This window comes from Vicia villosa, linkage group LG3 (genome assembly GCF_029867415.1).
Source record: "Vicia villosa cultivar HV-30 ecotype Madison, WI linkage group LG3, Vvil1.0, whole genome shotgun sequence".
Taxonomy (NCBI): domain Eukaryota; kingdom Viridiplantae; phylum Streptophyta; class Magnoliopsida; order Fabales; family Fabaceae; genus Vicia; species Vicia villosa.
In genome coordinates, this window is record NC_081182.1 from 175,057 (window position 1) to 201,727 (window position 26,671).

The 26,671-nt window shown below is 32.6% G+C and overlaps 3 protein-coding genes and 1 pseudogene across 5 annotated transcripts; 2 read left to right on the top strand and 2 right to left on the bottom strand.

The window, feature by feature from the left end:
- Positions 1-4,524: 4,524 nt before the first annotated feature.
- LOC131593618 (uncharacterized) lies at positions 4,525-4,977 on the top strand. Its single transcript, XM_058866183.1, has one exon. The coding sequence runs from the start codon at positions 4,525-4,527 to the stop codon at positions 4,975-4,977; it is 453 nt and encodes a 150-aa protein (XP_058722166.1).
- A 300-nt stretch (positions 4,978-5,277) lies between these two features.
- On the top strand, positions 5,278-6,579 carry LOC131593619 (uncharacterized). Its single transcript, XM_058866184.1, has one exon. The coding sequence runs from the start codon at positions 5,278-5,280 to the stop codon at positions 6,577-6,579; it is 1,302 nt and encodes a 433-aa protein (XP_058722167.1).
- Positions 6,580-7,628: 1,049 nt separating this feature from the next.
- LOC131593620 (putative B3 domain-containing protein Os03g0621600) lies at positions 7,629-8,824 on the bottom strand (annotated as a pseudogene).
- A 7,035-nt stretch (positions 8,825-15,859) lies between these two features.
- On the bottom strand, positions 15,860-21,752 carry LOC131659988 (probable sarcosine oxidase). Of its 3 annotated transcripts, none has more exons than XM_058929095.1 (2): positions 20,515-21,752; positions 15,860-16,253 (listed from the first exon to the last, which is right to left on the bottom strand). In XM_058929095.1, exon 1 carries the CDS (start codon positions 21,694-21,696, stop codon positions 20,521-20,523), a length of 1,176 nt encoding a protein of 391 aa, XP_058785078.1. In that variant the 5' UTR covers positions 21,697-21,752; the 3' UTR covers positions 15,860-16,253; positions 20,515-20,520. The 3 variants fall into 3 exon arrangements, with proteins under 3 accessions (XP_058785078.1, XP_058785080.1, XP_058785079.1); XM_058929097.1 differs by having other exon boundaries at positions 16,233-16,249; XM_058929096.1 differs by lacking the exon at positions 15,860-16,253 and adding an exon at positions 18,250-20,147.
- Positions 21,753-26,671: the final 4,919 nt, after the last annotated feature.

Sequence of the window (26,671 nt, forward strand, 5' to 3'; positions counted from 1 at the left end):
TCAAGACAATGAGAATTTCAAGTAAAAGAAGGTTGGTGAAACAAGTGGTGCCATATGAAGTTTGAGGACACTAGTGAAGCACAGAAAAACAAACAAATCATCACAATCAATGATGAGACAGAAAATATTTCTATACATTCAGAATTTGAATTTGTGGATGACTCTCATGAAGAAGACAGTTGAGGATACTCAACTTCATTTGTAATGATCACAATTAAAAATCCAAGAATTCTTATCTGATTCATGAGCTAATATGGCTGCTCAGGATGAGAACATGCCCTTGAGGGATTCAAACTTGTAACTTCAAAAAAGAAAACCAAAAATTCTAGGAGCCAATTACCAACTAGGTCCCATCCTAGTGCCACTAAACATTCCTTGTGAAGAGCCTTTTATAGAATATAAAGGTATTGTTAATGCCTCTTCAAGACTAGCCCTTAATAGGCTTATTAATGTTAACAAACTTGACTTGGTCTTTATTGTTGCGCCATGGATGGACTTTTTTCACTTTCCCTCTATGTGGCTTAGGAAGCTTAATCTTAAGGTGTTTGCCATGAATGATAGGCATGATCTGTTTCCTAACTTATGATTCTCTTGTAAGAACGATATCAATCTTACTGTCCCTGTGACAAATGTGCATCATATTTCTTTCACTATTGAGAGCAATGACCTAGTCCTTGGTTTTTCTGTGGTGTATGCCTCTACTAATTTCATCACCAGAAGGAACTTGTGGAACAGTTTTGTTCCTTTGATCAATCAAACTTCGTGGTGTTTCAGAGGAGATTTCAATGCCATTATAGAAGTTGAGGAGTATAGTGGAGCCAATAGTCTAGCCTATACTCCTATGAAAGACTTCCATGCTTTGTCTGACTCTAATCATCATATTCACTTGCTCACAATGGGTAACCAATTCACCTAGAACAATGGTAGGAAGGACAGAAAGCTCGCTAAGAAGAAACTTGATAGAACATTTTGTAACTTCAAATGGCTTGACTCTTTCTCCTCTACTTCTTGCCACACCTTGCTCAAAAACAAATCTGACCACTATCCTCTTCTTCTTAACTTTAATTTTAATGATGTTAAATTTATTTCTCAGTTTAAATTCATGCAAATATGGACTAATCACAAGGATTGCAGGAATCTAATCTCTCAAACTTGGAATGTAAAAATCTATGGATTGCCCTATATACATTTTGGACAAGAAATTGAGAATTCTTAAAGCTGATCTCAAGGATTGGAATATAAATTGCTTTGAAAATTTTCAGGAGAATATTAAAAGTGCTAAAGTTAGTCTTGCTAATATTCAATACTCCATGGCTTGCCATGGAAATTTTGATTTACTTCAGCAACAGAAAAAGGAAGCTCATAAAAATCTCAATGAAGCCCTCAATTTTGAAGAGAATATTTAGAAAGACAAAGCTCGAGTGAATTGGTGCAACAATGGGGACAAAAATACTATTTTCTTCCACTAATATGCTACTATAAGGAGGATTACCAATTTAATTCATGTCATTTCTATTAATGATATTGTTATTATTGATATGGGAACTATTGAGAACCATATTCTGAATCATTATCGAAATCTCTTTAACAAGAATTATCTTTTGCAAGATAATGGTATAGAGGAGGAAACTATTCCTATCTTGATCAATGGGGATACCAAAAAAATTCTTACTCTCTTGCCCTCTGACTTGGAAATCAAGGAAGTTCTCATGAACCTCAACAAAGATAGTGCTCCTGGACCTAATGGTTTTGAGTTGTCTTCTTTTAATCTTACTGGGACATCATTGGTCATGATGTCACTAAGGCGGTGGCTCAATTCTTCAAGGAGGACTAGATTCTTCCTCATTACAACTCCAACACCATATTCCTTATTCCTAAGATTAAGGGGGCAACAAAGTTGATAGCATGCATCAAACTATTATTTTCCTTATTCAGCGTAAGAATGAATTTTGGTGTCGTACTTCTATTTATGCATCTCCTATATTGAACTTACGCATACGCCTTTGGAATTACCTCTCTCAGTTAAGAACTATTGCTCATGTTCTTTTGGTCAACCTCGGACTTGCGAATCTAAATCTGGATCTGAGGGTGTGCCCCGACTGGCTTCCCCTAGCGTTCGAGGTTGATGCCCTGGTCGACCAGGGAGTTCCCGGACGGAATCCTGAACCGAGGCTTCCATCAACTTTGTTTTGATATGGCTCGGAATCCACGTAACCATTTTCTCGGCATTGGATCGGAATTTGATGGATCCAACACCGCAGACCTGAGCTTTCGGTTTTGTGGAACTTCGATTACTTCTCTAGAAATATCGTTGGAGCTCATATCGGAGAATCAAAAGTGAAATCGAGGAAACTATAGGAATTGGAAGTCAGTTCCCATAGACGGAACCACTGTTCCATTGCAGAACCAAAAATGCTGATGATTGCATAAACTAAGGTGGAATCGAGCTTTTGATGCACTTCACGGATGCAAAACCGTGTATTGAAAGTTTCGATCACGGTGCTTCTTGAACCAGAGGTATCACTGCTGAGACAACGCTGATAACCGATGTTGTTATCTTTGATACGGTGGACCTAAGGGAGATACATGCATGGTTAGCACTCAAACACCCAAGTCAGTTTAGAATTCAAGATAGGTGATAGTGAAAGTGAAAATTAGAGATTGTGTACCTTAGAATCCTTTACGAAGGTATTTATACGCTAGACCTCGCAGAGTAGGCTAGTTGAGCCTCGTGTTATTGGGTTTTTGGTTGGTGTTGAGCAACGGGTCTCGGATCCTTGGCCAGCATAAAGCAGCAGGACTCGAGTCTCTGGTTTGCACGGAATACCCTCTTTCGGGAAAAGCTTGTCGTCACCAAAAGAATATTTAAAGACTAATACTTTTTAACTTTCTCACGACATAGAGAGGGGGGAGAGGGAGAGGCAAGAACATCTGAATCAACTTTACAAAAAATTGAGTGGGCCTATGTACACATCAAACATCTTGTTCGAATGACGAATTAAAACAATCCTTTGACCACGAGGAATAGATAGAAAAATATTTGAACAGTTAGCCTAGCCTGTCGATACTCACACTAATGCTATAACACCTTTATAAAGGCCCAAGGGGACAAGTGAAGTTGGGAAGAAGATATAGCAAAATGGTCCAACAAGCTCTCCTCGAAAGCAGTAAAGGGTTAGCCTTAACTTCAGTCGGGTGAAGAAACACTCGTAAAAGAAAATGGCACACCTATCATAACGACTCTAGATCTGTTTACTGTAGCCAATATGAAAAACGATCCAATCAGAGGGAAGACCTACATCTATTCGAGCATCAACCATCTTCGTCGAATAACCATATACGAATTCGGTCGCCACAATCTCAGGGTTAACCCAAGGATAGAATCGTGAATCAGGGGTTGGAACTAAAGGTGGTCTTCCCATTTAACCATTTCGTGCCAGCTGTCACACAATACATAACAACGATCAGAGGTAGGACTATTAGGATATATTCTTTAATTTGTCGCTAGCAACAACAAATGTTTCAAACCAACGACGAACTCTTGCTTCATTATTAGGAGAAATAATGGCCACCTTCATTTCTTCGTGATAACGAATGTAGGAGGTCAAGCATGCGACAACCTCCAAGTAAATCGGAGGGTGGGAGGTTTCCTCCTCATTCCTGATGAAAGGACTAAAAAGGCCACTTCCACTCTCAACTGAACCTCCTTCAGTCTCTAAGACCACCTCCAGCGGTGGATTTTCGTTTTGGTTCGCCAGCATGGACATTTACTTTTTCCACTGTAGCCATTCAAAACCATTGCCAGCGTGGTCATCATCCTATAATATTGCAACGGTTCTTTTAATATTATAATGTTATAATATTAAAAAGAGCCGTTGTTGAACGGCTATTTTTTTTTTAATTTTATTTAAGTTATTTTTTTTGTTATAAATTTAGTTTTTTGAAAAAAAATACTAACACAAATTTTACCAACACTTTTATTTTCTCTTCAATTTCAAATTTCTCTCTCACAATTTCATCATTTTAACTCAAAATTTCATTTTTTTTTACTTCAAATTACAATTGTTTAGGTCAAATGGATCCTAATCATTTTCATTATCAACAAGCTATGTTCAATTTCATGCAAAATTATCAAAATCCTAATCCTCAAAATTCTCAAATTCCACCGATGCCACCATTTTCTACTCAAGTTCCACCATTTTTTACTCAAGTTCCACTATTTCCTACTCAAGTTCCACCATTTTCTACTCAAGTTGGCACTGAAAAAGAAGAAAGGGTTGTTGTTAAAAAAAACCTCGAGAGCACTTTACAAGGGATGAGGATATACTACTTATCCAAAAGGCTGAGAGTTTTTGGTTAAGAGTCGCTGTCAATTATAACGAGTATCGTGGGCAATCGCGGGAAAAGTTAAAGGGACAATTAAAGTGTCGATGGCATCGAATAAATAGCTTGGTTCAAAAATTTGTTGGGTGTTACAAACAAGCTGTTAATGGAAAGAAAAGTGGGACATCAGAGAACGATATCATGGCCGCTGCAAATGCATTTTTTGCTCAGGATCAAGGTACAACATTCAATCTTGAGTACGCATGGCGATTGTTAAAAGATGAACCTAAATGGATGGGAGAATCAATTGGAAGTTCTTCAAAAATAACAAAGACTTATGTTAGTGAGGCATCATCGGATAACCCAGATACACCTTCAAGTTATGAGTTTACCTCATCATCACCAATGGAGTGTCCAATGGGACAAAAAGCAGCAAAAAGGAAGGGTAAGGCAAAGGAAATTCCAAATGCAACGCAAGATGCAAGGAATAAAATATTAGTGTCAATGGAAAGACTAGCTCAAAGTAAGGAGGACGAGATAGAATTAAAGGTAGTGCAACTAAAGATGAAAGACACTTCTACTATGAGCGATAGTCAACGAGATATTCATGAAAAATATTGTAATAAGATGAAAAAAAATAAGGAATGTAGTTAGTATCACTTATGTAAAATGGTCATTAGTACCACTTTAATTTATCAACATCTATGTAACATGGTCATTAGTACCACTTTAATTTATCAACACCTATGTAACATGGTCATTAGTACCACTTTAATTTATAATAAATATTATGTCATTCAAACTAGCCGTTATTCAAACTAGCCGTTATTCAAACTAGCCGTTATTCAAACTAGCCGTTATTCAAACTAGCCGTTATTCAAACCATTATATATAATACCACTTATGTCATTGTTTTCTCATTCTCATCTTATTCTTCTCTCATTATTTACTAAAATGGATTCAGACGATTCAGATAATTACGATCAAGAATTTTGGGAGTTGGTTGAAGAAGAATTTATGGACGACAGTGATGAAGAACAAGAGGTTCAAAATGAACTTCAATCTGGAAGTTCCTCTAGGCCAAAGAGAAGAACAACGATAGATCGAGGTCGTGAAGAAGGGCGTAATCGATTGTTCAATGACTACTTCTCAGAAAATCCAGTATACACAGATGTTCAATTCCGAAGAAGGTTCAGAATGCATAGGCATGTATTTCTTCGAATTGTAGATGCCCTTGGAAATCATGATGAATATTTCCAAATGAGGGTTGATGCAACTGGTAAAATGGGTCTTTCACCATTGCAGAAATGTACATCTGCTATTCGTATGTTGGCGTATGGGTCTGCTGCTGACATTGCAGACGAATATGTTCGAATCGGTGAAAGCACTTCAATTGAGCGCTTACAAAGATTCGTTCAGGGCGTGAATGTTGCATTTGGGGCTGAGTATTTGAGAAAGCCTAACAACACTGATGTTGAACATCTTTTACAAATGGGAGAGTCACGTGGCTTTCCAGGTATGTTGGGTTCCATTGATTGTATGCATTGGGAATGGAAAAATTGTCCTGTTGCATGGAAAGGACAATTTTGTCGAGGTGATCATGGTAAGCCCACAATCATGCTTGAAGCAGTGGCATCACAAGACTTATGGATTTGGCATGCTTTTTTTGGTATTGTAGGTTCAAACAATGACATTAATGTGCTAAACCAATCCAACGTGTTTAACGATATTTTGGAAGGACATGCTCCGAATGTGCAATATACAATCAATGAGACACCATATAACATGGGGTATTATTTAGCAGATGGTATATATCCCGAGTGGGCTACATTTGTCAAGATCATTTCAATGCCACAGGGAGAAAAGAAAAAGTTATTTGCTCAACATCAAGAATCAGCTAGAAAAGATGTGGAGCGGGCATTTGGAGTGCTTCAATCTCGATTTGCAATTATACGTGGCCCAGCACGTGCCTGGCACATGGACACCCTCAAGCATACCATATATGCATGCATAATATTACACAACATGATTGTTGAAGACGAACGACATACATATGGAGGTAATTTTGATTACTCTTATGATAATGTGGATGACAACAACTCAACAACCGAAACATTTAGAGGTCCTTATCCGAATCTTGCAACAAGACTACAAAGAAGAGCAAGTATTCGAGAAAAACAAATTCATCGTCAACTTCAAGGAGATTTAGTCGAGTATATTTGGGAACGTTTTAGACATGTAGATGATGAAATTTAAGTTTAATTTATTATGTGATGTTATTTATTTTTATTATTTTTAATTATATGTCATGTATTTGAGATTAATATTAATTATCATTTTAAATTATAAATTTAATTTGAATTTTTATTTATTTTATATCAATTTTAATTTAAATAATTAAAATTATTATTTTAATTGCTATAAAATTTAATATGAATAAAATATTAATAAGTAAAATAAAATCGTGGGGCCCAATATGGGTTCTTAAGAGTTGCACCATTTGAGCGAAAAATTAGTTGAGTTGCTTCAAGCTGACGTGGCTTAATAGATCCCACAAGGAACCCAAAAATGAGTTCACCATTGGATGCTCTAAACTATCATTATGGCCAATCAAACTAGGAATGCGACCATTGACTTCCAGAAGCTCATCACTAGGAATGCGACCATTAACTTCCAAAGGCTCATTATCATGAATGTTGAGATTTCCATAAACGGCCAATATGAAAGAATCACCCCACCATCTTCATTCACGTTCAAAGGATCAAATGTGATTGCATCATTGCATTATGATTTAGAGTTGGATTACTTCAGCATCTTGAAGAAAAAGGAGTGTTGAACCATATAATACATATATACCATCAGATCTACTGGTATACTATTTTACATTAAATGTCACAACTGATGCACTGTTAACATAACTCATGAGGATAATCAATTCAACTTCACTATAGATAAAGGTAGATTACAGGTGAATCAAATATATTGCATCATTTATACTGCAGAACTGATTTTCAAAATTTGTATTACTACAATATAACAAAAAATAAGCAAAATAGTAGTTGAACTAGTTCTTGTTTACACCATGTACTATTGCTTAAAAACATAGTAGATTGAACATCTAGTAAAGAAGATTTGGTAGCAAAAAGGATTTTTCCTTCCCTTTCTCTATTTTTAACTTGCTTCTCTCCTTAGAGTTTGATTCTGCACAAGATAGATAAATAAAGTTATTTGACACGAAAAGAATAGTTGGAAAATATATTTACTTGAATAAATCCTACCTTGAGATATTAGACAAATTCAACTGTCTAAGTTTCAAAAGAATCTCTAAAAATGTGAACAAGGAAGGTAAGTGGAGTGCTAGTAGGGAATAACTCAAAGGTGCAAACATCACCAACTTTCAAGTTGTTGTCTTTTCTAAAGGTTTTCCATCCTTTTGAAGTCACTACAAATTTTTCTTTATCTATAAAGACTTTCCTTTGGTACTTTGCAGGCCAAACTCTCCCATTCAATAACCTAAGATGGATATCTCCATTCTTTGCGTCCAAATCTTTTAAGTATTTTTTACCAAACTCCTTTGGTATATTCTGTCAAACAAAAGAAGAAACAAATGTTCACAACTATCATATAGTTGAAAATGAAACAAATTTTTCTTTGCATGCAGCTTACCAGATTGGCATGACTATTAATGTATGATGGACGCATGATAATATGAAAGGATGGATTACAAGCTTTGAAAGAGATTGCTCTCTCAAGGGCTGTAGCTTTCTTAACAATAACCAATTCCTTTCCTGCAAAATTTAAACACCCTTTAAAAACTTAAAAAAAAATTTAAATGCATGCCACGGTTCACGTAAAGCTTTTCGCGATTTCGTTCAATTCAGACACTGATTGCAGTCGTCGCAGAATCATTTTATAAAACCCTATTGCATGCAAACATGCATGCATGCCATGGAAAAACAAAAACATGTGAAGCTTTCTGATAACAGGTTACCTGTTTTTCTACTTTCTTTATGATCTTCCAGATCTTCCTCATTGGAGACTCTTTGAGCATCAACTCTTTTGAAAGGGTAGGTTATCTCTAAGGTAGTCTTATCAAAGATGTGTACCTTAAAATGGGAGATTTGTTCATATTTGAAAACTAGAAGATGACCATGAGATAGAGAATGATACTCTTCAAATTCATTCCAACCCTTTTCAAACCATATTTTGCCTTCACTTTTCACTAAATTTAATTCCCATTTTTCACCATTTGGAGTCTCTAGATAAATAGCTTTTGGTAAAAAATTTCCATATTTCTCCACAAACTTTGTAGGCATCATCTGTCAACACAATATAAGATATAATGTTATAGAAGATACAATCATACAAACATGAACAAAGAAGGTAAAGTTGGTAAGATTCAAAGAAGGTGGAAGCTTACAAGCTTTTGCTGATGAAGGTTTTGATCACATATGATCTTGAAAAACTGGATTGGATTTTCCTGAGAAAACTCATTAGCCATGATTGAGTTGAATAAAAGTAGAAAAGCTTAGCGAGAGAATGCTGCAAAGGAGTTACATTAAGATAACAATGAAGCTAAACATTGAATGCTACTACATTTATTAGGTTAAAGAGGAACTCTTTGTGGTTATTATTGAGACTTGGAGTTGAGAGACATTGGAGTAACGTGGCACTGCTCAATGTGTATGTGTCTATACCTGAATGTGTATATGTGTAAGTATACAATTTTTATTTAAAAATATATAATAAAACATATATTTTAATTATATAAAAAATTGAATATTTATGTTTACATTAATTATATAAACTGTTCCTTGAAGAGACTAGGTAAAATACAGTAGTGTCCACTTATCACCACCGGTGTCCGGTACAATGAATCACATTTAGCCGCAACTTCCTAACAAAGATTACAATCTATACCTAGTACTCCATATTGTAATATATTATGAGTATTGCACGTGTTGTCAGGAATCAGAGTGTCTGTCATCAAATCAACATGCCTGCTGTTACTACCACTAACAAACATGGCACCCCTCAAGATGGAAGAGAGTTGAAAGGGAAAAAAATAAGGTGTAATAACAATAAGCCAGTGTGGAAAATGACCACAAGAGATTATGAAAAAAAGTGGCATTAAAAAAAACACAAGAGATACTAACCAACAATTAAAAAAAAAACAGAGAGTCAAAGATATTTTTCACAACCCATCCAACAAATAATCACCTAATACACACAAGATCCGATCTATTACAAAATTCAATTCTTTTTTCTCCTCTCCATCTTCTTTTTAACATCTTTTTCATTTTCTTTTTCTTAAGTTTTGAATAGATCTACAGATACAAAACGGAAACAAGTATTAACACAACATCAACAATATAAGTGAAAATATAAACTGCCGTTAACAATTTTAGGATGTGATTTGCTTTAATATTTGAGTTACAAAACCCACAAATTTATCAATTCTACTACAAAACCCAAAATTTTATCAAATCTGTTATCCTTTATAGTAATTTTTGGACACCGTAGATCTTCTTGATATCTTTTTATTTTTATAACTAGTAACAAACTCGTGCATACGTACGGGTTCTATTCGGTTACGGTATTTGGATATATCATATATTTTAAATAAATTGTTAAAAAATAAAAAAAATATTTAGATAAATAATTTATTATTTCGTATATAAAAATATTTAGATCAATAATAAATTTTTTTCGTATATCATTTTTTGATAAAAAATATTTGATCACAAATACCATTTCTCGTATATAAAAATATTTAGATCAATAATAGATTTTTTTTCCGTATACAAACTTCATTTTTATTTAGGTATCATTTGCAAAATTATTTGGATCAATAATAAATTTTGTATATAAAAACATTTAGATTAATAATAGAATTTTTTTCCGTATACCATTTTTGAATAAAAAATATTTGGGTCATAAATATCATTTTTCATAAATAATATATTTTCTTATTTAGCTAGCGGAAACATGGTAGCAACAAGTTTTGTTATTATTTATTATTTTTTACAGAAAAATATTAGCAACAAGAAGTGTTTTCGTTTTTTTTTTTTGTTATTGATGCAAGATGCATTTTTATTTTTTTAAAAAAATGTAAAATATATGTGTTTTATCTTTAAAAAAGAAAAAAATAACAATATAATAGCGTTATAGTTTTGATCGAAAAGCATAGAAATTTTTTTAAGATTTGATCTCCGTGGAGATCTGTGGGGATGGGGATAGGGATGGGAAAAAATATTCACCCGTGACGGGGATTGGGGACAGGAATGGAGAATAAATTTGGGGGCGGGGAACGAGGAAGCATCCTCCGAACATTCTCTGTCCCGTTGACATCCCTACCAGAATCAAGAAATGTGATTTTATTGTAATTTTGATCGTAAATTTAAGAAACGAAATCAATCACATACGCCTCATGTACACTCGTGTTTCTCTTTGAATCTAAGCGAAACCCTTGATACCAATTATTGGTGCACAAAGTTGAAGATGAAGAGGGAAGAGGGAAGAATAGAGAGAAGAGAGGAAGTATCTTTTTAACAAACTTTTTCAAAATGGTATCGGTTACACAAAAAAAACTTATGTTTCTAACTGAATTTCAGTTTAGTATTTATACTACCAATCTTAAAAGCAACTTTAATTAAATTAAAATGCAAATGTTGAAAGTAAATGAAACTGAATTTAAATTACACCTCAACAAAGAAATCATAGTACACTTTAAATCTTAAAAAACTTCTTATAAAAAAAGAAGAAAAAATTATATATTTAAATACAAAAATGTTATTAAAAATTCAATTAAAACGCTTCTTGGCTTTTTACATATACTAAAACCAAATTTAAATTTATTAAAATCGATTTTTGTTGAGGTCAATAGTTTTTTTGTTAAGATTTTTTCTTTACCCACCTCCCTATGGGGGTCACCCCCAGCGAAAACCCCATTTTACCCTGCTTCGGAAATGCATTTCCGAAATTTTTTTTTTCTAAATTTTTCCAGACTTTGGAAGTGCATTTCCGAAAAAATCCCAAAAATTGGGATTTTGATTAATTCGGAGATGGATCTCCGAAAAAACAAAAAAAAAAATCTAAAAATCCCAAAAATTAATTTTAGGATATTAATTAATTTATATATCATAAATTTGATATAATTTATGAGTAATGAATAATAATTATTATATATTTTGATATAATTTATGAGTTATGAATAATAATTATTATATATTTATATTCTGATTCATATTTTAAAATTTAAAATAATTTTAATTAAAAAAATTAAAATAATTTCACTTATAAAATGAGTTATAATTTTTTATTTATATATTTATAATAATTATTATATATTTACAAAAAAAATTAAAAATTGAGTGTTTTAATTTATATATTTATATAATAATTATTAGAGTGAAGACCCATTTTGGTCCCTCACAAATATTAGACGAGTCAAATTAGTCCCTCACAAAAAAATTGACCCAAATTAATCCCTTACAAAATTTAACCGGATCATATTAGTCCTTCTGTTAATATTTTTCTCAAATCGGTTTTTCTTACTTCTAAACCGGTTTTTTTCATACTTTTAAACTGTGACTGGACTGACACGTTGGATTTTTTTATTTTTTTAATTTTAAATACTAAATTAATTTTTATTTTTAATTTCATTTTTAAACAGTTATCAATGAATAATATCAAAAAAGCCAAAATTATTTCTTATAAAGTAATTTTCATGATTTCTACTAATATTAACAAATTTTATACATAAACTTTTATCTATGAGGTCTCAAATCCAAGTCCCTTCAAATAAAATGATTTTCACTTTGTCTAGTTGTTATTGATAGTCGCTTTACTAACCGTAGAAATTGATTTGTCTAATTGTAAATGTTAATCACTTTATTAACAATAGAAATTGATTTATCTAGTTGTAAATGATAGTCACTTTACTAACAAGAGAAATTGATTTGTCTTGTTGTAAATTATAGTCACTTTACTAACAATAGAAATTGATTTTTCTAGTTGTAAAGTGAAAATCATTTTATATGAAGGGACTTGGATTTCAGACCTCATAGATAAAAGTTTATGTATAAAATTTGTTAATATTAGTAGAAATCATGAAAATTACTTTATAAGAAATAATTTTGACTTTTTTGATATTATTCATTGATAACTGTTTAAAAATGAAATTAAAAATAAAAATTAATTTAGTATTTAAAAAATAAAAAATAAAAAAATCCAACGTGTCAGTCCAGTCACGGTTTAAAAATATGAAAGAACTGGTTTAGAAGTAGGAAAAACCGATTTGAGAAAAATATTAGCAGAAGGACTAATATGATCCGGTTAAATTTTGTAAGGGATTAAGTTGGATCAATTTTTTTGTGAGGGACTAATTTGACTCGTGTAATATTTGTGAGGGACCAAAATGGGTCTTCACTCTAATTATTATATATTTATAAAAATTATTATATATTTAAATATTTATAAATTTATATAATAGTTATTATATATTAATTATAAATATATTTATATAATAACTAAAAAAATTAAAAAAATAGTGTTTTAATTTATAATAATTATTATATATTTATATATTATATATTTATATATTTCACTTACAAAATTAATAATTATTATTATATATTTATATATTTCTATTCTGATTTATAATTAAAAATGAGTTATAATTTTTTATTTAGTTTAAAAAAATTAAAAAAAGATTTTGTCTTAATTTTATTTAATGAATAAATTTTATATTTAACTCTATATAATTCAAAATTTACTTATGAAATTAAAATGTTTTTGATTTATATAAGTTAGTAAAATAATTTTTAACTTTAAAATTATTTAGGAAATTTTGATTCACCTTGATTTTATTGATTCACCTTCATTTTATTGATTCACCTTGATTTTATACCTATTAATTGTATTGATTCACCTTGATTTTAATTTTTTAATAATTATTGAATTCTTTCGGATGTGTATATCCGAAACATTCCAAGACCAATTTGGTCTTGGAATATTTCGGAAATGCATCTCCGAAAACTCAGAAAACTCAAAAAAGGGTGTTTCGGAAATGTATCTCCGAAAACTCAAAAAGATGGGGTGTTTTCGGAAATGCATCTCCGAAAACACCTTTTTTTTCGTGTTTTCGGAAGTGCATTTCCGAAAACACCTTTTTTTTCAATAAAAAGTACGTTTTCGGAAATTCATTTCCGAAACAAGGGGTATTTTGGTAAATTCGCCAGAGGTGTTTAAGAAGGATAGGAGGTGGGTAAAGAAATTTCCTTTTGTTAATATACAATTTTGTATTGTTAGTAGTATTAGAACCTGAGATCTTGAGAGGAACACGCTCTCAAGACTCAAACATTTCACCACTAGACCACACACATTAAGGTCAATTTTGAATACATATCAAATTGCAAAATGAAATAAAATAGAAGATGAGAAATTGTAATTAAACTTAAATAATATTTTCATCTATAATGATATAGACCCTTGTGAAAGTTAGCATCCTCTTCTAAGATGAAAAGATATGACATCACATAACTCTTTAATTACAATGAAAATATGCAATGTTGTCTCGATTGGAAGATTTGTGAGGAGAAAGTAGCATTGCTTTCATGTGCCAAATGAAAGGTAAAATCACTATCAACTTAATTTAAAGAGTATCTCTTTCATTTCCTTCTCCAATTAATGTCTTTCGTAGAACATGAAGAGTGTGACATCCACCTAAGACGTAACTAGTTTCCCATAAAAAAATAGAGATATACTACATGAGCACAACTATATACCTAGACAATATTAATGGTTTAGTTTATAAAAATTAAATAATTATTAAACTAAATTTAGTTCTAAATCTGTTTTAAATTGATTTATAGCTATAAATTTATTTTAAAACAGTTTTTTTTATTTGCTTAAAAATATTTAAATATTATAATTTTAATTAACTTATTTGATATTAATAACTTTAATAAATTTCTAACAATATATCTATAAGTCAAGGTGGTGGTTGACAACGAATTTAGACAACTCCACACTATAGTGGAGTTCATAAGAGTCCATGGTAAGGATAAAATAGATGTATTTTAATTTTTTATCAAATTAATAGATGTATTTTTCACATATTCAAATGATAGACGAAATAAAAATTAAATTTATGTATAAATTCAATCAATACTATAATTAGAGATGTCAATAGGGAATACATGAGGTAGCTGATAGGGTATACATGCTATATATTGTAGGACGTACTATCTTAGCGGATAAGTATGATGTATATATCGATGTGAAGTACATGTGGCTGTTTAACAGTCTTGAGCATTGCAGTTGGGCATGGGGTCTGTTGCATTAAGTGTTCTATATGGTGCTCTTTGAGAGGTGATTGTTTTTTAGACTAGACAACTTACTGGTTATATGAGTCTATTTCAGGTATAACTAAATTATTATTTCTTATTATGTTAGTTTTTTTTATAATGTTATTTATGGTTATGTGAGTCTTTGTTATTGTACCGTGTTGGATATACGAGCATTTCCCGTTCATTTGTGACAGGAGGGTTATTGCTACCACTGCTCGGTCCCCACAAGCAAAGAGATAGAGGGACAGGCATGCACACCCGGGAGGTGTTGTCGAGTACAAGAGGAGGATTGATGCGCTGGCTCCAGACGATGTCAATTGGAAACACTACACATGCCATAGAGTGAATGAGGAGTTCGATAGCAATATACTTTTCTCGTAATCTACGATGGGAGGCGTTGTTGGCTAGACACTTACTTGAGAGGTGTTTTTGCCAGTATGGATATGTCTAGGACATTCCACGTTTAAGGGCATTAATAGTTGGTTTTACAATAACATTATGAGTTTTGCATGTTGCATTAGAGATCGTGCAGTGAAAGTTCAGTTCTATGCGGAGTATGTGGATGGGTATTTGGAGTGGTACCTTACTATATCATACTCTTGCATCATCCCACCTAGGTAGCATGGAAATGATGCATGGTCTTCTCATGTTGGATCTTCACATGCTGGATCTTCTCATGTTGATGTTGGGGTAGCTTCTAATGATGTGTCGCCGCCTCCACATGTCCACATGGTGCCGATGACACTCAACACTTGCAGATGATAGCAGTCATTATGGATAATCTCATGGGTTTGGTTAACCCAAATGGCGAGGTTTATATTTTGGCATCGCATGCAGCACGCATAGCTGATGTGGGGCCTATTTAGACATTATTATTATTAGTGGTTACATAACTTAAACACACGATTACATGACTTAAAAAAACAATAATAAATAAGAAAACGTAAACACTAGCAGATAATTTTGGATAACCTCATGGATTCGGTGAACCCAGATGGCGAGGTTTATATTTTGGCATCGCATACAGCACACATAGCTCATGTGGGACCTATTTAGACATTATTATTATTATTATTATTATTATTATTTTTATGTATTATTTGTATATTATATCATGTGTAGTATTACTCAGACATTTGCAAACACTGTTTATTAGATAATATTTTGACACTTTCATTGATGCATGATGAACATAACTTAAAATTTAACAAATGGTTACATATATAACCTAGACACACGATTACATAACTTAAAATAACAATAATAAATAAGAAAACGTAAACACGCTAGCAGATAATTTTGGACATTTAAACATGCGTCAAACTCGATTGGTTCCTTAGTTAGCCTACGGTTATATGATGTTCACATAACTTTCAAATCTTCATTGGTCTTCAACTCAATAAGCTTGTATTTCTCAGTATCAATCCAGTCTTCACGAAACTCGTTATTACTCACCTTTTTGTTATTAGTGTCAGACAACAAATCATTCAACTTGGATCTCAAGACGACGACACATGTGGTGCCCGCCGGAAGTCGAAACTCTACGAGAGGTCTCACCCCGTTGAAGTACACTTCTACCTTAAATAAAAATTGAGGAAGAGACATTGTAAGATGTTATTCTTAACAACACATGACCTCTATTTACACAACTTTGAATTCATTCAGGACCACACAAAACGATTGATACAATCACAGCCATACAAAAGTGTCGCCAAAATCTCAACCTTTCAATTGTCACTCTTTTATGACTATTGGATTTTTCACTCATGGACGAAATATTCAGTAACTTCCGATATTTTTAAAAATCTGGTACTAAGCATACATTTTGGATATTTTGAAAATTTCAGTGCATTGGATTTTTCATATAGACTACCGAATATTTTGCTCGGATTTTTGACTTAAATTTTCACAAAAACAACATGAATATTATTAAAATATGGAGGGTGTCAAGTATAACCGAAAGTGGCAGGATAAAACCTCTCAAACTTCAAATATTAAGTAAGCCTAAAACACCAGAATAATTTAAGCTATTTTCAATATATATTATTTGAACACCTAAAAATTGATACCTTATTCAATCACCATATAAAAATATATCAAGCATAACCATTGATTTAATATTTAGAAAAAATAATAATTAAAATGAAATTGTATCTAAATCGTATATAAATATGGTGTTGGACATCTAAAAATGACTAAAATATGATTTATCATAAAAATATTACAAATTTAGCTTTTTTAAATGTAGATGCTACGGGCGTAAGTGTAACTGTGCAAGTGTGTTAATGACCTTCCTTGACTATAATCACAATTTATTCAATTAAACTTAAAAAAGATTAGAAATATATCCATGCATTTTTTTTGGATTAAATATATCCATGCATTTTACATTATACAAATTAATGGATAGAATCAGCAAAAGTAACAAAGTTTATTATTAAAGAAAACAAATAAAGCAGGCCCAAACTAAAAAAAAACAAAATAAATGTGAGATCTCTTTAGCGAAAGCACATCTCCGCAATTCGGTGCAAGAACCACAATTCAGTGCAGAATGATTAGAAAAAACATCTTAAGAGCACTTTAGCAATTAGCACTTGACATTTTTCCGTTATAAGTCATACCATAAAATTATAAGAAAGACTTATTGAACGAGAACTAAAAAAAAAAATAGACTGAAATAATCGATAATCAATTTAATTTTATGTATGAGAAATTTGACTATGGAATCAATCTATTTACTATCTATCACGTGTGATGAAATAACATCGATGAATCAACAAGACTCATACTAAAATTTTATTTGACTTGAAAAAAGCGTATAATAAGGTAGAAATTTTCAGAAAAGTCCTAAAAAAAAGAGTTAAGATTGTATCTATATTTGAGTTAACCAAGATATATATATGAGAGATGTAAACTAGTATTGAGACACGGGTGGAGAGATAGACGATTTTTCCAAAATAATAGGATTGTACCAAGGTTCAATTCAAAACTTTTACCTTTGTACTTGAATTTTAGATATGATTATGGAACAAATCTAAGGGTGCGTTTGATTTGTAAAATATAAAGTACTGAACAGAACAGTATTAGACAGTACAGAACAGTGCAAAATAACTTTTTGTATTGTACTCTGTTTGATGGTTAATGCACTGGACAATTTTTTTCTCGATTTTATTTGATATATCTATGCACCTGATAAAATAATATAATTTTTACTATAATATTATTTATTGATATATAAAATATAATATTTATGAATAAAAAATTAAATAATAAGGAGGAAAAAAGATGAAGAAATAATTTTCTTACTCAACTTTGTTTAATATTTATGCAGCAGACAAAATAATATAATTTTTTATATAATATTTTTTATTGATATAAAGATATTAATATTTATGAATCAAAATATTAAATAATAAGAAGAAAAGAAAAATAATAAATAGAAATATTTTTCTCTATTGTGTTTGATATGTCGATGAATCGAACAAAATAATATCATTTTTATTAAAATATTTTTTTTGATATATAAAATATTAATATTATATTTCTGATTTAAAATATTAAATAATGAGAAAGAGAGTAAAAAATGGTATTTTGATATTTTTTTTATAATTTTTGCTTTGGACAAAAAATTGTCCCATGGTTTAGTGGGGGACAAGAATTCGTGATTTTGTTCAGTCCCTTGCTATATTTTTTGTCCAGTACCATAATTAGTTTCTGCATCAAACACGGTACAAAAAAGTTGTCCTGTCCAGTACCTCATTTTTTAGGAAATCAAACGCACCCTAAGAGCTGTCCTTGAGAGTGAAAATAGGATTTGAATGAAAAGGTAGAGCATCAGAGTGTCTTCTGATTTTAAAGTCATCCATGTCAAAAAATATTATCATTTTAATGCAATTGTAATATTTTTCATATGCCACCGTTGCTTCTAAAGAAATTTTTTTATATGGACACAACTATAACACATGAGTTTACACATAGTTAATCATATTTTTTTATTAATTAAAAAATTAAAATAAAATTATCTCTCTCCTCTGTTAAATCAACCACCTCCATGATAACAATTAAAAAAGAAATTAAATTTTTAACAAATGTCAATTTTCTCACTTTTTATTGATTGTGCCTAAAAATATGGATTTAGGTTCGTATCCATGTAAGTATTTCTCCCTTCTACAACCACGGTGCTTTGGGAGGCTTTTGAATTTTTTTTCTTTTTTAACCAATAGTATAGTGACATGGAATATATTGTAAGATTAATAGGACTCGCTTTAAAATTTTAAATAAGTAGTATAAATATTTAAAAAATATAATTTAATTGCTTAAATAATTAAAAACTGTGAAGAAATATAATATATTGTGAAGGTCCATTTATACCACTAAATTGAGTGGTATGAATGTGAATATTCTTAGAAATTTTGAGACAAGCCTTGAAAGTGTATGGTTTTCGCCCACATAAAAATAAGACGAAATATATGAGATGTATACCATCAACTTCAAACTCTGTGGTTGAAATGGAAGAAGGTCTCGAGGGTTTTATGTGACACGAAAATACAGTTCAAATTAAAAGGAAAATGTTATCAAAGAAATGTAAGATAATGTTGTATGAATTGATTTAATGAAGCTAAAATTCCATAATAGTTATAAATTGTAAAAGTAACCTAAAATTATGAAACTTTACCATAATAAAGTACTTTAAATTAGTTTTCAAACGCATTTGATTTTGTACGAATAGGAGTTTCCTATCTCAAGTTATGTAATTTTCAAATCAGCTACGTAATGTTGATTTTTTTTCAAGAAAAATAGTTATAATTCAATTATGAGAAAAATACAAAAACACACACTCATTTTTTTTCCAAATTATTCATATGTTATCAATCTCAACTCACATACCAATCTTACAAACATATTCTAAACAAAGATAGTTGGGGTGACATCTATAATAAAAAAATAATGAAAATAAGGTTAAATGGTTTAGACATATAAAGAGAATACTTGTAGATTTTATTGTAGAGAGAGTAGAGAATAATCAAATAACTAGAGATAAAAAAGAAAAAAAAAACTAAAAAACTAATAAAAAAGATCACGAGAATAAGGCTTGATATTTGATAGAACATTATTCATGTAGCCGATCATATCTAGTGGGATAAGGTTGGGCTTGTATACATTTTGAAGAGTTAGTGGAAGCCAAGCATTTCAATCCAATATTTTACATGTAACCATGTTTCCTTAGATTCTAGTGGGTATGAGTAAACACATTCTCACTATAGCAGGGAATTACGCCTCAAATCTAGGAATTCAACAGATTTTAGTGTAATTTGAATTATCTAGGAATTTAAATCTAGGTTTCAAAGTATAAACACATTCTCACTAACTCATTCATATTTAAATTATTCAACTCAACACTCCAACTCCAACTTCTAAAGAACAATTATTGACTTATTTGTGTCGTTGTTTCTGTTATATGTACATTTTTTCCTGCAGCAGGGTGAAGAACAGATAAAGCTACCTATAAATGAACTTATTGTATCCTTCTAATCTATAAAACTTCAACTTAAAATAATCAGTTATAAGATGTAGCGAAGACAAAGTGGCAGACTCAATTGCGAATTACTACCAGCATCATTTCAAGAGATCATTCAAATTTCCAATAATACATACGCAGACTCCAATTGCAATCAACCTCAACAACTTAAATTTCAGTAACTTATTTCATCCAATAATCACAATTATAAACCATAACATAATCTTAAATTTCAGTAACTTATTTCATCCAATAATCACAATTATAAACCAAAACATAATCTTAAACTTCAATAACAACATTCAAGGACAAGAAACTTACCTAAAGCTAAGAAGCCACATTGAATCTTCCAATCCTGAAATGTTTCAAATCAACTTCACTAGTTTCCCCATCCACCACAAGATCAGTCAATATCTTCCCAACAACCGGAGCCATCTTAAACCCGTGACCCGAAAACCCAGCCCCCAAAACCACACTCTTCCCAAACTCACCACCCAAGAAATCAATCACAAAATCCTCATCAGGAGTCATCGAATACATACAAGACTGTTTCATCACAGGCTCACTCGAATCAACCAACCCACAAAATCTCCCTTCAACCCACTCTTTCATCTCACCCATCATCACACCACAACCCCACGGCCTCTTATCCGGATCACACGGGTTACCGCTATGAACCGCCACTTTAATCAAACCCGGATACTCCAAACTCGGAGTTCCATACAAACAAACCCTACCAAAACTAGCAAACCTCGGAAAATCGCCCCGAATTGCGAATTTCCCTTCATACCCTTCTTTTATTCTCCAGTAACAAACCAGAGTTTCTAAAGGTTGAATCGGAAGTTGAACACAAAAGATCTTTTCAACAAGTTTACTCGCCCATGCTCCCACCGTTACTACACATTTCTTGCCGCGAAAACTCTCGTTGTTCGCGGTAGTTAAAACGACAACACCACCGTCGTTTTTTATATCCGTTACCTCTATGTTATCCTTCAAAACAGCACCATGGTTCCGCGCCAGTGTCTGAAACATCGCCACCGCTTTCGTGGCTCTTATCACCCCGCCGTGCTCAGTTAAAAGACCAGACCAGTCATCCGGAATATCAATCCTACCGGAGAATTCATCAACGACTTGTTCGCGGCGGAGGAGTTGGTGGTCGACGTTGTTTTCTCTACAGTTTTCGACTACAGAAACAAAAGTTGGATCGTTGGAAGGAGCCATGTCAAAGTGACGAGCCTCGTAGAAAACTTTGAACCCTGCTTGAGCTTGAGCTTCTCGCCATAGATCGTACGATTTGATTACCAAACTGTAGTAAGGGTTTTTGGGATAAGATGCACGGATGGTGCGGGATTCGCCGTGGGAGGAGCCACGGTGGTGGAGGAAATCGAATTGTTCTAGTAGAAGTGTTTTGAGACCGGTTTTGGCGGTGTAGTAGGCGGTGGAACTTCCCATGACGCCAGCGCCGATGATGATGACGTCATAGTTGAGGTTAGAATAGTCCATTTTTGTTTCAGTTTGGTCTGATGGACGTAAATGATTGCCATTTCTTTTGCCTTAAGGTGTTTGCGTTAGATTTGGAAGTATGTGGAAAAGTTAAATAGTGATGTGTTTGGATTTTGTGATGAGTTCAAACAATGAAACATGCATACATTTTCTATATTTTAAATGGTAACTTCCTCTAACCCATTAATCATAAGATACACTTACAAACCACCACAACTTAAACCATTTACAATGAAGAGGAGAGAATGCACGATTTTGATGAATTGAAGGGAGGTTAGGTTTGCCAAAAATGATGGGAAAGAAAAGGTGTAGAGTTGTTTGTAAAGACAAACAACAATGTGACTACACAGTGCTATGCAGTAGAGTTTTGAGAACAACATCATTTAGGATCAAAATTCTATATCAGAAGCACAAATGTGGAAGGAAGTTCTTCAATAAGAATGTTAATATTGATTGGGTCTCTAGATTATTATTGACAAGTTGAAGAACAATTCAGGTAAAATTGAATGAAGTTGTTGATGTAAGACTGAAGTTTGCTACATGAATCATTGTGTGTAGGGCTTTTAAAGCAAAGCAGCTAGCTAGAAAGGTTGTTGGAGGAGACTCAGCCAAGCAATATAGTATGCTTTGGTCATATGGAGCTAAATTGAGGAGGACATCAAAAGGAAACACATTTAAGTTAAACATTTTTGGCACACCATCAAGGTTCGAAAGGTGCTACATGTGCTTTGATGGTACTAAGAAAGCATTTAAGGTTTCATGCAGTACATTCATATGGTTAGATGGATGTCACCTAAAAAACAAATATGGGGGAATCTTGTTGATTGATGTTAGTAGGGATGCCAATGACCAGTATATTCCCCTTGCCTTTGGGGTTGTGGAGAATGAAACCAGGGACTCTTGGAGTTGGTTTCTTAGGTTACTTCTTGATGACATTGGTTGTGATAGCAGGTGGTGCTTTATATCTGATCAACAAAAGGTATGATTACTTCTTAATTTAGTGTTCATTTTCAACCATGTTTAATGTTAGTTCTGATGTAGTGTTCATTTTCAATTGTGTACAGGGCCTTGTCAATGTATTTGAGGAAGAATATCCTGAGTTTGAACACAGGTTTTGCCTGAGGCATTTATATAACTAACATCAAGAAGAAGTTTGGAAGTCGTACACTATACAGAGATCTCATTATGGTTGTAACAAAGATAACATATTTGAAAGCACGTGAGGATAAGATGAATTATATTAAGGAGGTGAGTTTAGATGCTTTTGAATGGCTAAATGCTATACCCAAACATAAGTGGTGTAAGCATGCATTTCCCCTGTACTCTAAGTGTGATGTTCTGATGAATAATCTTATTGAATCCTTCAATACAACAATTTTGATGCAAAGGGATAAACTTATTATCACCATGTTTGAGTGGATTAGGAACTATCTTATGGGTAGGTTTGCCACTCTTAGGGAGAAGGTAGAAAATTACAAAGGAGATATCATGTCAAAACTACTTAGGAGGTTAGATATGGAGATAGAAAAAAGTGAAAATTGGTTGCAAACATATGCAGGTAGATTAACATTTCAAGTAACTCATGTAATGTTCACTGATGTTTTTGTTGTAGACTTGGAAAAATGTACTTGTTCATGTAACTTTTGGGACTTGGTTGGGATCCCTTATAAACATGTTGTTGCAACCATACATAGGAAGGTTGATGATCCATTAAGTATGTTGACAAATGTTTTCATAGGAATACTTATGTATCATGTTACAATGAAGTTATCAATCCCCTTAATAGCTAAAACAAATGGTCAATGATTGTTGACCTTAACATATTACCACCTAGTTTCAAGAGAGGTTCAGGCAGACCCAAGAAACTCAAAAGAAGAGAGTCAGATGAGGCTTCCCAAACAAGGTGGCAAAAGACAAACACAAGTCATAGATGCAAGACTTGCTTGGAATATGGGCACAATATAATAACTTGTAAGAAAAACAAACAACTAACAGTTGTTGAAGGTGACATGCTAAGAGATGTTGCACCCACCTAAGGAAGCCAAACACAAACTGTGGAGACAAGACAAAAAAAGGGTAGGCCAATGACTTGTTTCAATTTTGTTTAGTTTATAATGTAATTTTAATTTCTCAATAACTTGTTTCAATTTTTTTGGTTACAAGGTAGGCCAAAAGGACCAAACAAAAAAGGAGGCACAACTAAGAAGCTACTGCACACAATGTAGCTCCAGATACTACACCAGATGAAGCTACTGCACACAATGAGTCTACTGCTACTGCACCACCTGAAGTGGCCCCTATTTAATATGAGAAACCACAGCAAATACTAAAGTGGCCCCTGAACAATCTGAAGAAAACCCTGCACAACATGAGGTAAACCTTACACAATATTTTGTATGCTCTGCTGAGGCGATGAGAATGTACTGTGGTATAGATCCTGATGAATTTGAAGCATTGTTGAATGATAATGACATACTAGATGTTGAACCACTAAGTGTTGATACAAGTCCTATGAAGCCAAATAGGGTTAGTCCCAAAACTTTTGTAGGTCAAAGTCTTAAGGTACCAAAACCTGTTGTCAAAACCTTCACAGGTCCAAGACCAAAGGTACCAAAATCTACTATCAAACAGTGCCAGCTGAAGCCAACAAGTCAAGTGTTATTGATCTTGTAAATCTACTTGTTCCAATATACTTATTTGGTATGTCCAAGATTATTGCAGACACAACAAGCCAAGTTTATTTACATTGATAACTCTAATGTTTCATAACATGTAAAAATAATGATATCACAAAGGAAAAAGTCCAAGATTGTTGCAGCTCCAACAAGAAAAAGTGATAGACTTAGTACTTTGAAGACAAAACCAACAATAGGACCTGGGATCGATCCAAAGGATCCACTTGTAATTCCTGAAGAAGATGAAAGTGTTGGTAGTGCTAGGGGGAATAAGAAGTGGGATGACATCCAGAAGAACATGACTCAGTGAAGACTTAAAAGTGTTTTATTTTGGAACTTATGAATCTTATGTGTTTTGGTTGAACCTTATGTATTATGAACCAAGTGTTTTGTTATGTACTATGGACCTTATGTATTAGAGCTCAACATTTTGTACTTTGAAACTTATATAATAGAGCTCAACATTATGTATGTTGTATTTTGAACCTTATCAATCTTATGTATTTTGAACCTTATCATCTTGCCAATTACAGTCAGGTTACAAGCTTTTTATACCAAATTTTGCAAATTATGTCAACTTAATCATAACAAACTATATTGCAAAAACTACATTTCATAACATTAATCAAGTACATTAGCCAAGTTCATTACACCTAGTTCAACAACTTCATTGAAAATTCAATACATTAATCTAGTTCAACAACTACATTGCAACATTAATCAAGTTTAAAAACTACACTGCAAAATCTCTACATCACACGTAGTTCATCAACTACATTTTATAACAAAATACAAATTGATCATAAAGGACGCAACAGGAAAAAGCATCTTTTCCACGAAATTTCTCTATTTTCAACTTGGTCTTCAAGTTCTTGTTCTTCTTCCTTAAATCTTCATACAAGGACCTCATATATCCCACAGATGCCATGGCTTTTGACTCTGTGTTCGTCATACCTACATCTTCTGTTCCAAATTTTCTACAAAATCTTCATTCCATATGAACAGATTACACGTATTTACACTCCTTCAATAAGGACATCTCTAAAACAACCTACCTTTATTTGGTCCATTCTTGCATTGATACGAGACCATACGAATCTGACACCCACAAAACTTCCCAACTCGAGATTTTACCGAAATAGAAGACATAATGTTATCAAGCCGAAGAAGGAGAAAGTTGAACTACCTATTTGAACGAGGGAAGATGACGAATAAACTGCAAAGTTCCTTGAAGATATACTTTTCATGATGGATGGAGGATTTTCAGAAAAGGGAAAGAAAGATGAAGAAGATGAACAAATGGGAAAGAAATTAGTGCAAATGAAATAAGCTTCCTCTTTAAATTGGATCACTGTACACATTGTAATTCATGGAAATTTAATGAAGAAATTTTTTAATCCATTGGTCTTGCCACATAAGGAGCCGTTAGTGGCATTTGACGTTAAGAATCAATTACTCAGACGGAAAATTTTGAAGGGACAATTTCTTGAAGGAAAATTTTGGAGGAACTAAAAACGAAATCTAGAATATTTAGAGGGACCAAAAAGTTCATTAACCCAAAATAGATTTGAGCAATATCAATGTGTACTTGCTAAAAAAAAGTACAATAAGATAGCATTGTGTGTTGTAGGAGTGTTTTATGTGTTTAGGGTATTTGGATGACACGTAAGGCTTGTTCACCTATAATGGTGAGAAACTTTATATGTGCATATGTAGGAAATTTGAGATCTTCCCTCAATCATGACCGAGGTATTTATAGAGGTTCTCTTGGATCTAGGTTGTAGAGTTAGTAGAGAGATTTTCCCTAGTTCCACTACCAAGGAAATGGTCAAGGGAAGACATGTTCTTCCTAGAATCATGGAGGAAACAATTCCCTCCATTGACTGACTCTCTTCAGTTACTCATCATACGTATATGTCATCACCCATGTTTACTGGGTAAGTCGGGTTATATTGGACGGCTCGAGCCCAATAGGGCAACCAACCACCAAGATTGGGTGAATATGTTCCACTCATACTGGGCGAGCTAGACTTCTCAATGTACCTCATCTCTCACAAGTGTTTGGTTATCCACATATTATTTCTCTTAAGACCCAATAAAATTATATTGGTACACAACAATATGAAAAATGTTTTTTGTTTCTTATTTAAGGTGCAATAACACAAGTTACACGCAACAAGAATCGCAAAATATTACAAGTCGTGTGTCGATTTCTGACACTAATACAATTTCTTATAACAACTATTATCCCATAGAATATATCACAGGATAATATAATCTTATTAAATATATATATTCAA